At 43.5% G+C, this 15,522-nt stretch overlaps 1 protein-coding gene across 1 annotated transcript in view; it reads left to right on the top strand.

The window, feature by feature from the left end:
* The window catches only part of LOC121586746 (syndetin-like), a 291,135-nt gene that overhangs the window by 59,908 nt on the left and 215,705 nt on the right, over positions 1 to 15,522 (top strand). The window contains exons 6-9 of the mRNA XM_041903695.2: positions 4,132 to 4,202; positions 4,454 to 4,571; positions 4,729 to 4,764; positions 8,149 to 8,231. Of these exons, the coding sequence (XP_041759629.2) occupies positions 4,132 to 4,202; positions 4,454 to 4,571; positions 4,729 to 4,764; positions 8,149 to 8,231 (308 nt within the window). The remainder of the gene's footprint in view (positions 1 to 4,131; positions 4,203 to 4,453; positions 4,572 to 4,728; positions 4,765 to 8,148; positions 8,232 to 15,522) is intronic.

Genomic DNA, 15,522 nt, shown 5'->3' with positions numbered 1-15,522 from the left:
GTTTCTCTGTATTTAGCTTGGTGTTTCTCTGTATTTAGCTTGCATCCCACATACACTGCTTCTTTCACAGACTCAAATGATACCACTGAAAACTTCCTAGCATGACAATAACTTTTTTTAAAATCCTGAATCCGACGATTCACTGGACTTAAGGCCTTAACTTTGGCTGCCATTGGGGTGCAGGTGAGACCCGAGAGCTGTAGCTAGCTTCAGCTTTTACAATAGGATTTAGGGCCACTGGTCTGGGTATTAGGGCGAACGTGGCTTGCTGGTCGGTCTCACTAATGATGTGAGCCTGTGTGAGTCACGTGTTTTCTTTGCCCCGTTCTAAATTCAGAACCTGATTGTCCCCTCTGCTGGACTCAGTGACTCAGCAGGGGCGCCACTAGACCACTCCGCCCTTCAGGCAAGGGCATTACTTGGTGCGTTATTAATGCATGTTGTTTAACTTGCTCGGAAGATACTAGCTACATTCATACTGTTCAACTAATGGCCTACAGTACTGTGTATACAGCAGTAAGGGTTATTTGATCTTGTACACATTTGCAGCTAAAAGCTGAATTGCAGTATGCAGACAAAATGGGTGGAAAATACTTTAGTCGGCCTCAGAGACTGATTCTGCTGGCAACACGGATCTGGATGTTGTTTAATGGTGTATGGTCATTCAGTTGGAGAGGTTAGTTTGGGTACAGCCTGAGTCGTGTCCACTTGCATGCAGTAGTAAGTCTTACTTCATGAGGTTAGCAGCACTGTGTGCTGTGTGCTGTCCTGCTGTGTACTGTCCTGCTGTGTGCTGTCCTGCTGTGTACTGTCCTGCTGTGTGCTGTCCTGCTGTGTCCTGTCCTGCTGTGTCCTGCAAAGCTCTCCCTTGCCCTCCATTTGTCAAATCTGACCATAACTCTATCCTCCTGATTCCTGCTTATAAGCAAAAACTAAAGCAGGAAGCACCAGTGACTCGGTTAATAAAAAAGTGGTCAGATGACGCAGATGCTAAGCTACAGGACTGTTTTGCTAGCACAGACTGGACCATGTTCCGGGATTCTTCAGATGGCATTGAGGAGTACACCACATCAGTCACTGGGCTTCATCAATAAGTGCATCGATGATGTCGTCCCCACAGTGACCGTACATACATACTGAGTCTGTAATACCAACATGTTTCAAGCAGGGCATCATAGTCCCCGTGCCCAAGGACACTAAGATAACCTGCCTAAATGACTACCGACCCGTAGCACTGACGTCTGTAGCCATGAAGTGCTTTGAAAGGCTGGTCATGGCTCACATCAACACCATTATCCCAGAAACCCTGTACCCACTCCAATTTGCATACCGCCCCAACAGATCCACAGATGATGCAATCTCTATTGCACTCCACACTGCCCTTTCCCACCTGGACAAGAGGAACACCTACGTAAGAATGCTATTCATTGACTACAGCTCAGCGTTCAACACCATAGTACCCTCAAAGCTCATCACTAAGCTAAGGATCCTGGGACTAAACACCTCCCTCTGCAACTGGATCCTGGCCTTCCTGACGGGCCGCCCCCAGGTGGTAAGGGTAGGTAACAACACATCTGCCACGCTGATCCTCAACACGGGGGCCCCTCAGGGGTGCGTGCTCAGTCCCCTCCTGTACTCCCGTTCACCCATGACTGCATCGCCAGGAACGACTCCAACACCATCATTAAGTTTGCCAAAGACACAACAGTGGTAGGCCTGATCACCGACAACGATGAGACAGCCTATAGGGAGGAGGTCAGAGACCTGGCCGTGTGGTGCCAGGATAACAAGCTCTCCCTCAAATAGACCAAGACAAAGGAGATGATTGTGGACTACAGGAAAAAAAAGAGGACTGAGCACGCCCCCATTCTCATCGACGGGCTGTAGTGGAACAGGTTGAGAGCTTCAAGTTCCTTGGTGTCCACATCACCAACGAACTATCATGGTCCAAACACACCAAGACAGTCGTGAAGAGGGCACGACAAAGCCTATTCCCCCTCAGGAGACTGAAAAGATTTGGCATGGGTCCTCAGATCCTCAAAAAGTTCTACAGCTGCACCATCGAGAGCATCCTGACTGGTTGCATCACCGCCTGGTATGGCAACTGCTCGGCCTCCGACTGGGGCCAAGCTTCCTGCCATCCAGGACCTCTATACCAGGCGGTGTCAGAGGAAGGCCCTCAAAATGGTCAAAGACTCCAGCCACCCTAGTCATAGACTGTTCTCTCTGCTACCGCATGGCAAGCGGTACCGGAGCGCCAAGTCTAGGTCCAAAAGGCTCCTCAACAGCTTCTACCCTCAAGCCATAAGACTCCTGAACAGCTAATCATGGCTACCCGGACTATTTGCACACCCAACCCATCTTTTTACGCTGCTGCTACTCTGTTAATTATTTATGCATAGTCACTTTAACTCTACCCATATGTACATATTACCTCAACTACCTCAACTAGCCGGTGCCCCCACACATTGACTCTGCACCGGTACCCCCCTGTATATAGCCTCCCTACTGTTATTTTATTTTACTTCTGCTCTTTTTTTCTCAACACTTTTTGGTTGTTGTTGTTTTATTTTACTTTTTTATTAAGAAAAAGTAGTAAGCATTTCACGGTAATGTCTACACCTGTTGTATTCGGCGCATGTGGCAAATAAAATTGGATTTGATTTGATTTTGATGTCACTACGGTAAGACAGCCCGTTCTTCATCAGAAAGTCACTGCTCCATCACAGCGCGACACACACATACACATACAAACATGCTAAAGCTCCTCCACCAGAAAGGACTATTAGAAAATATTTGTCTAAACTTATCCTCTGTCCAGGCTTTCAACAACATTATCTTTCATCATGATTCGTCCAGGCTCTCATAAGCATTATGTTTCATCATGATTCGTCCAGGCTTTCATCAACATTATCTTTCATCATGATTCGTCCAGGCTTTCAACAACATTATCTTTCATCATGATTCGTCCAGGCTTTCATCAACATTATCTTTCATCATGATTCGTCCAGGCTTTCAACAACATTATCTTTCATCATGATTCGTCCAGGCTTTCATCAACATTATCTTTCATCATGATTCGTCCAGGCTTTCAACAACATTATCTTTCATAATGATTCGTCCAGGCTTTCATCAACATTATCTTTCATCATGATTCGTCCAGGCTTTCATCAACATTGTCCTTCATCATGATTCGTCCAGGCTTTCAACACTATTATATTTTATCGTGATTCCTCCAGTTGCATTCGATTTCGCGCTGCAGCCCATCTGTCCTTTTAGCAGAGTTTTTGGGTTGACCAATAGAGGGCGATAGCATCGTATATCACAATGCTTTATGGTTACATAATCATGATAGGACAAAGGTTGACATCGCTCAACCCTAATGTCAACTGATCAAGCCGTCAGGAGGCCATTCTCTATCCAGGTTGAATGGGGTTGTTTGTTTAGATGTCTGTTCTGACATAAGAACCCGCTCTCTGTCTCTTTTTATCTACCGATCTGAATCAATTTTCCACCTCGTATTCCCTCACCAAATAGTTGTTTTTAACGTGTTATGATGTCTTTCTCTGAATGCTGCCTCTTTATTGGGGTCGGTCGACGACTCCATTTCCACCCTGAGATAAGGTCAGTTGGCGTGTGCTCCCACCTCAAGGCGATGACAGCTGGCTCTTCAAAAAAGTTCAGTGAATCCACCGGTAGCTGAGGGCATGTTCGTTCTTTGAGAGGTCGCCGTTGGGTCGGCCTTTTCCAAGTAAAACCAAACCACACATTTCCATTACAGAATGCTTCTATTTGTCTCTTTCATTCAGTGGGGTACTCTAGAGGAACAGAAGAACATTTCGTACCTTGTGTGGGGGAATGATTCTCTCCCTGTGTCACCCCATTAGTGAAAGATAGGGCTCACAGGAAACTGGAGCGGATGAGAGACAATTCAACTCTGTGGGCTGACATTAAAAGTTACAGTAACTCTTTATTATACACAGTCCCATTCCAGCTAGCATTCAACTCAATAGGTATCTTCTGTACTGTACCGTAACATTTTACCATGTGAAGAGTGGACTGTTAAATAAAGTGTTGCTGTGTGAATTGTGATTGGTCACTCAATGTGAATGGATCTCTTGTTTTTTGCAGGAGCTGGAGAGGGTGACGTCATTACAAACCAACCTACAGCTGGCTGCAGTGATATGCACCAATGCTAGGAGGTAAGCATTCTGATGTGACCCACCCTCCCTCCTCAAAGCTGTTGTTCTTCCACAGTGGATTATTGAGTTGAATATTCCTCTCAGCATGTATTAAATGACCCAGTCAATTTAATTCCCACTGTTTGCATGTACAATATGAACTCAGTGCACGCTAACTTGACTTCGATATTGAGTCAGTCAGTGTTGAGATGACTCTTAACAGAACTGTGCCAGGATGGTAAATGTCTGATGATGTTACTTCTTGGTTCCAGGCAGCTGAGTGTTTCCAAGCAGGACTTCACCGAGTCCAACCTGGGCCTCCTAGCCAATCATAGGAGGAGACAGCTGCTCACAGGACTGCTGAAGTCACTGAGGACCATCAAGACCATGGTAACTATCCAAGTCACCATGTTGCTTTAAATCCTCATACAGACACATAGATATCTACAGGATATTGACATGCAACATACTTGTTGTGGTTTCAACGTTTGTTTTTGGGTCTTGATAATGATGGTCATGCTTAACTGTTCTCCTTGTTGTTTTACAGCAAAGGACTGATGTTAGACTCAGTGAGATGCTGGAGGTAAGAGTAATGCCACTAGAATGCATGTACAAGGGTGCTCTAGAGGTCAAACAACAGGAGGCTGTGTTCAGATGAAGCTCTAGGAGAAGCTCTGTGAGTAAATCTAGATCGTCATGAATCCCTGAATCCACTTTGTCATGGCAGACCATCCTGGACTCATGCCTGCTGTTGTCATAGGGAAATTTGAGTTGATAGATTGTAAGGTCAGACACCGATATACAAAGGATTTGTATTCAGTTAGAGCCCACGCTTAAAGTAATGGGTTTAGAGCAGTTTATGTTCAACCTAGGGTCGTACTGCAGGGGGTAAAATGTTTTATTATTTATATATATATATATATATATATATATATATATATACACAGTGAGGGGAAAAAAGTATTTGATCCCTGCTGATTTTGTACGTTTGCCCACTGACAAAGACATGATCAGTCTATAATTTTAATGGTAGGGTTATTTGAACAGTGAGAGACAGAATAACAACAAAAAAATCCAGAAAAATGCATGTCAAAAATGTTATAAATTGATTTGCATTTTAATGAGGGAAATAAGTATTTGACCCCTCTGCAAAACATGACTTAGTACTTGGTGGCAAAACCCTTGTTGGCAATCACAGAGGTCAGACGTTTCTTGTAGTTGGCCACCAGGTTTGCACATATCTCAGGAGGGATTTTGTCCCACTCCTCTTTGCAGATCTTCTCCAAGTCATTAAGGTTTCGAGGCTGACGTTTGGCAACTCGATCCTTCAGCTCCCTCCACAGATTTTCTATGGGTTTAAGGTCTGGAGACTGGCTAGGCCACTCCAGGACCTTAATGTGCCTCTTCTTGAGCCACTCCTTTGTTGCCTTGGCCGTGTGTTTTGGGTCATTGTCATGCTGGAATACCCATCCACGACCATTTTCAATGCCCTGGCTGAGGGAAGGAGGTTCTCACCCAAGATTTGACGGTACATGGCCCCGTCCATCGTCCCTTTGATGCGGTGAAGTTGTCCTGTCCCCTTAGCAGAAAAACACCCCCAAAGCATAATATTTCCACCTCCATGTTTGACGGTGGGGATGGTGTTCTTGGGGTCATAGGCAGCATTCCTCCTCCTCCAAACACGGCGAGTTGAGTTGATGCCAAAGAGCTCGATTTTGGTCTCATCTGACCACAACACTTTCACCCAGTTCTCCTCTGAATCATTCAGATGTTCATTGGCAAACTTCAGACGGGCCTGTATATGTGCTTTCTTGAGCAGGGGGACCTTGCGGGCACTGCAGGATTTCAGTCCTTCACGGCGTAGTGTGTTACCAATTGTTTTCTTGGTGACTATGGTCCCAGCTGCCTTGAGATCATTGACAAGATCCTCCCGTGTAGTTCTGGGCTGATTCCTCACCGTTCTCATGATCATTGCAACTCCACGAGGTGAGATCTTGCATGGAGCACCAGGCCGAGGGAGATTGAGAGGTATTTTGTGTTTCTTCCATTTGCAAATAATCGCACCAACTGTTTTCCATGTGTATCAGGAATGGTCCACCACCCAAAGGACATCCAGCCAACTTGACACAATTATGGGAAGCATTGGAGTCAACATCGGCCAGCATCCCTGTGGAACACTTTCGACACCTTGTAGAGTCCGTGCCCCGATGAATTGAGGCTGTTCTGAGGGCAAAGGAGGGGGGGTGAAACTCAATATTAGGAAGTTGTTCCTAATGTTTAGTATACTCAGTGTATATACACACCATATGCACACTCACTCACACACACTACATTGATACTCCCACACACATTCTCTCACACACACAACACACACACGCATACCGACACAACACAACACAAACACACATACATACGCACACTCACACACTTTTACACTTATCATATGCTGCTGCTATTGATGCCTAGTCACTTTACCCTGCCTTCATGTAAATACAGTATCTACCTCAAATACCTCGTACCTCTGCACACTGATCTGATACTGGTACTCCCTGTATATTGCTCCTTTCTTGTGTTTAATTTTGTATTATTATTTTAAAACTCTGCATAGTTGGAAAGTGCTCGTAAGCAAGCATTTAATGGTAAAGTCTACAGCAGTTGTATTCGGCGCATGTGACTAGGGCTGTTGCGGTGACCGTATTACCGCCACACCGGTGGTCACGAGTCATGAAGGCAGTCAAATTTCACGTGACCGTTTAGTCACGGTAATTAGACTTCTCTAAGCTCTGATGCTGCTGCTGGTCATTAGTAGCCTGCCGAACTACGATCAAGTGATGGAGAGCCATGTGAGTGAGAGGTGATTTGGAGCGCGCAGCACTCAGGGAGAAGGGCACAATGTCCACTGGCCGCAAAAGGCATGGATGCATTACGGCCACACAAAGGGGATGCCGCAGTGAAATTCTAGGCATTATCAAGTGCTTGTCAAATTGTGAATTAATGACTGACGTAGTGTGTACAGCCTGCGCAAAAAAGAAAGCAGAGCTCATGCCTTTCAAGCGACTTTTTTCAAATCATCATTAGAGTCGCTTCATTACAATGTATTAAAAATCTAAACATATAGCCCAACGTTTGTAGAACAACTAAAGTTACGTTAATAACTCTAAATTAAACATATAGGAATACCTATTTCTTTGTTAACCGCTCAACACAGAATAGCCGCATGTGCGCACTCCCTCAAATCGTTTGGAGAAAATATCCTTTCTATTTTATTCAGCTTCGTTCAATTGTATTCTTCATACTATAAGATCTTGTCTGCTAAATGAACTAGTGCAGCCCACAGCCATTTGGCATAGCCAGATCAGGACCTAACATAAGGACAACTTCTGTTTTTCTGAAATAGTCTACATTTTCTTCATATCATGCTTCTTTAGACCTGTCTAAAATAAATAATGGATTTATTGTGAAGGTGTAGGCTATATTACATGGATTTATTAGTCTTTTTTAAATGTAGATGTTCCAAAGGTCTGCATCGGTGGCTTGTAGGCTATATGTGGAAGCCAGGATGTGTTTATGTTAATTAACGGTCAATTACCGTGAGACCGACGGTTATTTGCTTGACATTAACCGGCTAACAAAATTTCGTGACCGCCACAGCCCTACATGTGACAAATACATTTGATTTGCTTTATTGTGAAAATGTTAATTACTTCTCCTTGCCATTATCATTCACCTAATAAGACATAGGGGAGTTGTTTTTCTCACAAACATGATGGGGGTCCCTGGGTCGCCGGTTTGCCTGGGCGGGGGTCCCTCCACAAGAAAAGGTTGAAGACCCCTGACCCCTGGTTTAGTGCGTTGGTCAACACAATTACTTATGTTTCTGTTCTTGCATACACCAAAATATGTACTAAATAGGACGTTCAATGTTTGATATTCCTGTTCTTGGCTTGTGTCCCTCTCTGTCCTGTAGGAGGAGGACTATCCAGGTGCCATCCAGTTGTGTCTGGAATGTCAGAAGGCTGCCAGCACATTCAAACACTACAGCTGCATAAGGTATGTTAAGATTCCAACTACCAGAGTATTTTAAGATTCCAACTACTACAGTATGTTAAGAATCCAACTACTACAGTATGTTAAGAATCCAACTACTACAGTATTTTAAGATTCCAACTACTACAGTATGTTAAGAATCCAACTACTACAGTATGTTAAGATTCCAACTACTACAGTATGTTAAGAATCCAACTACTACAGTATGTTAAGAATCCAACTACTACAGTATGTTAAGATTCCAACTACTACAGTATGTTAAGAATCCAACTACTACAGTATGTTAAGAATCCAACTACTACAGTATATTAAGATTCCAACTACTACAGTATGTTAAGAATCCAACTACTACAGTATGTTAAGAATCCAACTACTACAGTATGTTAAGATTCCAACTACTACAGTATGTTAAGAATCCAACTACTACAGTATGTTAAGATTCCAACTACTACAGTATGTTAAGAATCCAACTACTACAGTATGTTAAGATTCCAACTACTACAGTATGTTAAGAATCCAACTACTACAGTATGTTAAGATTCCAACTACTACAGTATGTTAAGAATCCAACTACTACAGTATGTTAAGATTCCAACTACTACAGTATGTTAAGATTCCAACAACTGCAGCACATTCAAACACTACAACACAAGGTGTGCTAAGAAACCCTAGCCTTATTTCTTCTGATGTCAGTACAGTAATGGATTTGACACGCAAATGATTGGCCCATTTCACAGTTTAGAATCAAACATATTTTTGCAAAAATGTCAAGACATTTTGCCCGGTCATACCTAAATGCTACTGGCTCAGACAGTGTAGGTACAGTTGAAGTCTGAGGGTTTTATTTTATTTATTTTTTATTTCACCTTTATTTAACCAGGTAAGCCAGTTGAGAACAAGTTCTCATTTACAACTGCGACCTGGCCAAGATAAAGCAAAGCAGTGCGATAAAAACAACAACACAGAGTTACATATGGGGTAAAACAAAACATAAAGTCAAAAATACAACAGAAAATATATATACAGTGTGTGCAAATGTAGCAATTTATGGAGGTAAGGCAATAAATAGGCTATAGTGCAAAATAATTACAATTAGTATTAACACTTAGGTTGGAATCATTAAAACTCGTTTTTCAACCACTCCACAAATTTCTTGTTAACAAACTATAGTTTTGGAAAGTCGGTTAGGACATCTACTTTGTGCATGATACAAGTAATTTTTCCAACAATTGTTTACAGACAGATTATTTCACTTATAATTCACTGTTTACATACACTAAGTTGACTGTGCCTTTAAACAGCTTGGAAAATTCCAGAAAATGATGTCATGGCTTTAGAAGCTTCTGATAGGCTAATTGACATAATTTGAGTCAATTGGAGGTGTACCTGTGGATGTACAGTGGGGAGAACAAGTATTTGATACACTGCCGATTTTGCAGGTTTTCCTACTTACAAAGCATGTAGAGGTCTGTCATTTTTATCATAGGTACACTTCAACTGTGAGAGACGGAATCTAAAACAGAAATCCAGAAAATCACATTGTATGATTTTTAAGTAATTAATTTGCATTTTATTGCATGACATAAGTATTTGATACATCAGAAAAGCAGAACTTAATATTTGGTACAGAAACCTTTGTTTGCAATTACAGAGATCATACGTTTCCTGTAGGTCTTGACCAGGTTTGCACACACTGCAGCAGGGATTTTGGCCCACTCCTCCATACAGACCTTCTCCAGATCCTTCAGGTTTCGGGGTTGTCGCTGGGCAATATGGACTTTCAGCTCCCTCCAAAGATTTTCTATTGGGTTCAGGTCTGGAGACTGGCTAGGCCACTCCAGGACCTTGAGATGCTTCTTACGGAGCCACTCCTTAGTTGCCCTGGCTGTGTGTTTGGGGTTGTTGTCATGCTGGAAGACCCAGCTACGACCCATCTTCAATGCTCTTACTGAGGGAAGGAGGTTGTTGGCCAAGATCTCGCGATACATGGCCCCATCCATCCTCCCCTCAATACGGTGCAGTCGCCCTGTCCCCTTTGCAGAAAAGCATCCCCAAAGAATGATGTTCTTGGGGCAAACCCATAGAAAATCTGTGGAGGGAGCTGAAGGTTCGACTTGCCAAACGTCAGCCTCGAAACCTTAATGACTTGGAGAAGATCTGCAAAGAGGAGTGGGACAAAATCCCTCCTGAGGTGTGTGCAAACCTGGTGGCCAACTACAAGAAACGTCTGACCTCTGTGATTGCCAACAAGGGTTTTGCCACCAAGTACTAAGTCATGTTTTGCAGAGGGGTCAAATACTTATTTCCCTCATTAAAATGCGAATCAATTTATAACATTTTTGACATGCGTTTTCCTGGATTTTTTTGCACCGTATTGAGGGGGAAGGGAAGCTGATCCTAGATCTGTACCTAGGGGAAAACTTACCCCGGACCTAGTTCATGTACATGAAGCTTCATCTGGTGAGTGAGTTCATTCACTGCTTTGTGTTGAGTGACGTAAGAGCAGGCTGAATACTTTGTGAGGGGCATTGATGCTTTAAAAGGATGTGGCTGCTACTCAGAGAAAGTGCTTGGATTAAAGTAACACGTTTCTATCAAAATCAATTTTACAGGCCTTTTACCTGTGCATAATAAAACATCACCCATTTTTTCATCCCAAACCTAAGGACAGTAAATGGACATTTCCTAATGGGTTCAAACCTTCTCATATGGTGGGTTTCAAAACCATTAGTCTGATAATGTACTACAATGTTTTGTAATGTTCTGAAGACGGAGAGAGAGACAGACAGACAGGGTCTTGGTTGAATGCCACTGTCTGTGTTCAGACATGGGGGAAAAGGCATTATGTCACGTAATGACCAAGTTTTCCCAGGGCCACACTCCTCTGCGCCTCTCTCGGCCTCTCTCCCCCTCTCACCCCTCTCTCTCCCCCCTCTACAGCGAGCCTTGGCATGCAAAAAAAGGCAGAGCAGTATTTAAATTAGCGTCAGACTGCTATGTGTTTAGCAAGATTGCACGGCAGTGTTGTAGTACTCGAGACCGGTCTCAGGACCACATATTGAGTGTCTTTGTCTTGTCTCGGTGTTGGATACATTTGGACTCGGTCTCTGACAGTGAGGACTCGTAATTTTCTTCCAGAGACCAGCGAAGTAAAAAACTCATTATCAGCTTGTATTCATTCAGCACATAAAACCGCTTCACCAGGCAAAATATATACACTCCTTTCTTGAAACATTAATATCTTAACAACCTTAACTATTATAGACATGCTTGCGCAGTGGCAAACCTATAGGCCTTCAGTGTGACAGGTTCGTGATTCTGAAAGGACAGCAACTGTAATACCAGCGCACTCATGTAGGAAAGTGCACTTTTTGTAAAACACAAAGGGCCAGTGGTGTAGTGGAGGGTATATGCAGGTATAAGCCGTATACCCACTTTTTTTTCAGTGGGCATTGCTTATACTCACTTCTTAATCCCTACTGATGCGTATCAAAGTAGTGTAGTGGAGGTATACGACTTATCAATTATGTAGTACAATAGAAAAATCATGCACAAAATAGCCTACACAAATACAATGCTATGAAAAAGTATTTGCCCCCTTTCTAATTTTCTCTACTTTTGCATATTTGTGATACTGAATGTTATCAGATCTTCAACCAAAACCTAATATTAGATAAAGGGAACATAAGTGAACAAATAACACAACAATTACATATTTATTTCATTTATTTCATAAACAAAGTTATGCAGCACCCAATTCCCCTGTGTGAAAAAGTAATTGCCCCCTTACACTCAATAACTGGTTGTGCCACCTTTAGCTGCAATGACTCCAACCAAATGCTTCCTGTAGTTGTTGATCAGTTGCTCACGTCGCTGTGGAGGAATTTTGGCCCACTCTTCCATGCAGAACTGCTTTAACTCAGTGATGTGTGGGTTTTCAAGCATGAACTGCTCGTTTCAAGTCCTGCCACAACATCTCAATTGAGATTAGGTCTGGACTTTGACTAGGCCATTCCAAAACTTCCAATTTGTTGCTTTTTAGCAATTTTCATGTAGACTTGATTGTGTGTTTTGGATCATTGTCTTGCTGCATGACCCAGCTGCGCTTCAGCTTCAGCTCACAGACGGATGGTCTGACATTCTCCTGTAGAATTCTCTGATACAGAGCATAATTCATGGTTCCTTCTATTAAGGCAAGTCGTCCAGGTCCTGAGGCAGCAAAGCATCCCCAAACCATCACACCACCACCACCACCATGCTTGACCTTTGGTATGATGTTCTTACTGTGGAATGCAGAGTTTGGTTTATCTAATGTTCCTTCGTTAGATTTGATCTCATCTTGCTCTGGTAGCATTAGTTGTTGATCTTGTTGTTGTTGATATGCATAACTGAGGGAGAGAGAGCCTACCTTTTCATGGTTGTTTGATCAATAGGACTGTAAAGTTCCCAAATGTAAGAGGACTCCCGTGGTGTTTACATATTTGCAGAAATCCATTCAGGTGTATTTTGTGGCTTTTGGCGAATGCGTTCTAATGATCTAAAGTCGCGCTGTTGCAACTTCTGTAAACACACAGTCCAGTTCAAAGTGAATGGTGGCAGGCCCGTTTGGCAAATGGCTTGTTTGTAAAAATGTCTACTGTAGCTCTGATTGCACGGTATCGGATGCAACCGCTGGTACTGGCCTGGATCGATAAGCCACTGACTTATTTAAGGGCCTGTCATTATTTATTTATTTATTTTTATTTAACCTTTATTTAACCAGGTATGCCAGTTGAGAACAAGTTCTCATTTACAACTGCGACCTGGCCAAGATAAAGCAAAGCAGTGCAATAAAAACAATGAACACAGAGTTACATATGGAATAAACAAAACATACAGTCAATAACACAATTGAAAATCTATATACAGTGTTTGCAAATGTAGTAAGTTATGGAGGTAAGGCAATAAATAGGCCATAGTGCAAAATAATTACAATTTAGTATTAACACTTGAGTGATAGATGTGCAGAAGATGATGTGCAAATAGAGATACTGGGGTGCAAATTAGCAAAAATAAATAACAATGTAAATAACAATATGGGGATGAGGTAGTTGGGTGGGCTAATTACAGATGGGCTGTGTACAGGTGCAGTGATCGGTAAGCTGCTCTGACAACTGATGCTTAAAGATAGTGAGGGAGATAAGTGTCTCCAGCTTCAGAGATTTTTGCAGTTCGTTCCAGTCATTTGCAGCAGAGAACCGGAAGGAATGGCGGCCAAAGGAGGTGTTGGCTTTGGGGATGACCAGTGAGATATACCTGCTGGAGCGGATACTACGGGTGGGTGTTGCTATGGTGACAATGAGCTAAGATAAGGCGGGGATTTGCCTAGAAGAGATTTATAGATGACCTGGAGCCAGTGGGTTTGGCGACAAATATGTAGTGAGGGCCAGCCAACGAGAGCGTAGAGGTCACAATGGTGGGTAGTATATGGGGCTTTGGTGACAAAACGGATGGCACTGTGATAGACTACATCCAATTTGCTGAGTAGAGTGTTGGAAGCTATTTTGTAAATGATATCGCCGAAGTCAAGGATCGGTAGGATAGTCAGTTTTACGAGGGCATGTTTAGCAGCATGAGTGAAGGAGGCTTTGTTGCGAAATAGGAAGCCGACTCTAGATTTAACTTTGGATTGGAGATGCTTAATGTGAGTCTGGAAGGATAGTTTACAGTCTAACCAGACACCTAGGTATTTGTAGTTGTCCACATATTCTAAGTCAGACCCGCCGAGAGTAGTGATTCTAGTCGGGCGGGCGGGTGCAAGCAGCGTTCGATTGAAGAGCATGCATTTAGTTTTACTAGCGTTTAAGAGCAGTTGGAGGCCACGGAAGGAGTGTTGTATGGCATTGAAGCTCGTTTGGAGGTTTGTTAACACAGTGTCCAATGAAGGGCCAGATGTATACAAAATGGTGTCATCTGCGTAGAGGTGGATCTGAGAGTCACCAGCAGCAAGAGCGATTCGAAATGGTCGGTGATCTGTTTGTTAACTTGGCTTTCAAGTACTTTCGAAAGGAAGGGCAGGATGGATATAGGTCTGTAACAGTTTGGATCTAGAGTGTCACCCCCTTTGAAGAGGGGGATGACCGCGGCAGCTTTCCAATCTCTGGGGATCTCAGACGATACGAAAGAGAGGTTGAACAGGCTAGTAATAGGGGTTGCTACAATTTCGGCGGCTAATAAAAAAAAAAAAGGGTCCAGATTGTCTAGCCCAGATGATTTGTAGGGGTCCAGATTTTGCAGCTCTTTCAGGACATCAGCTATCTGAATTTGGGTGAAGGAGAAGCAGGGGGGGGGGCATGGTCAAGTTGCAGCGGAGGGTGCAGAGCTGGTGGCCGGGGTTTTATCGGTGGTGACAGTGTTTCCTAGCCTCAGTGCAGTGGGTAGCTGGGAGGAGGTGCTCTTATTCTATATGGACTTTACAGTGTCCCAAAACTTTTTTGAGTTAGTGCTACAGGATGCAAATTTCTGTTTGAAAAAGCTAGCCTTTGCTTTCCTAACTGATTGTGTATATTGGTTCCTGACTTCCCTGAAAAGTTGCATATCTAATATGTAGTAGTGGCTTAGAGATTGAGGGGGCAGTGCTCTAACACGTAGTAGTGGCTTGGAGAGAGAGGGGGCAGTGCTCTAACATGTAGTAGTGGCTTGTAGAGAGAGGGACCAGTGCTCTAACACATAGTAGTGGCTTGGAGAGAGAGAGTGGGCAGTGCTCTAACACGTAGTAGTGGCTTGGAGAGAGAGGGGAGCAGTGCTCTAACATGTAGTAGTTGCTTGGAGAGAGAGGGAGCAGTGCTCTAACACGTAGTAGTGGCTTGAAGAGAGAGGGAGCAGTGCTCTAACACGTAGTAGTGGCTTAGAGAGAGAGGGGCAGTGCTCTAACACGTAGTAGTGACTTGGAGAGAGAGGGAGCTGTGCTTTAACATGTAGTTGTGGCTTGGAGAGAGAGGGAGCAGTGCTCTAACACGTAGTAGTGGCTTGGAGAGAGAGGGGGCAGTGCTCTAAAATGTAATAGTGACTTGGAGAGAGAGGGGAGCAGTGCTCTAACACGTAGAAGTGGCTTGGAGAGAGAGGGGGCAGTGCTCTAACACGTAGTAGTGACTTGGAGAGAGAGGGGGCAGTGCTCTAACACGTAGTAGTGGCTTGGAGAGAGAGGGGGCAGTGCTCTAACACGTAGTAGTGGCTTGGAGAGAGAGGGGGCAGTGCTCTAACACGTAGTAGTGGCTTGGAGAGAGAGGGGAGCAGTGCTCTAACACGTAGTAGT

This window comes from Coregonus clupeaformis, chromosome 17 (assembly GCF_020615455.1).
Source record: "Coregonus clupeaformis isolate EN_2021a chromosome 17, ASM2061545v1, whole genome shotgun sequence".
In the NCBI taxonomy this organism is placed as follows: domain Eukaryota; kingdom Metazoa; phylum Chordata; class Actinopteri; order Salmoniformes; family Salmonidae; genus Coregonus; species Coregonus clupeaformis.
This window is presented reverse-complemented; position numbering and strand designations above follow the sequence as displayed.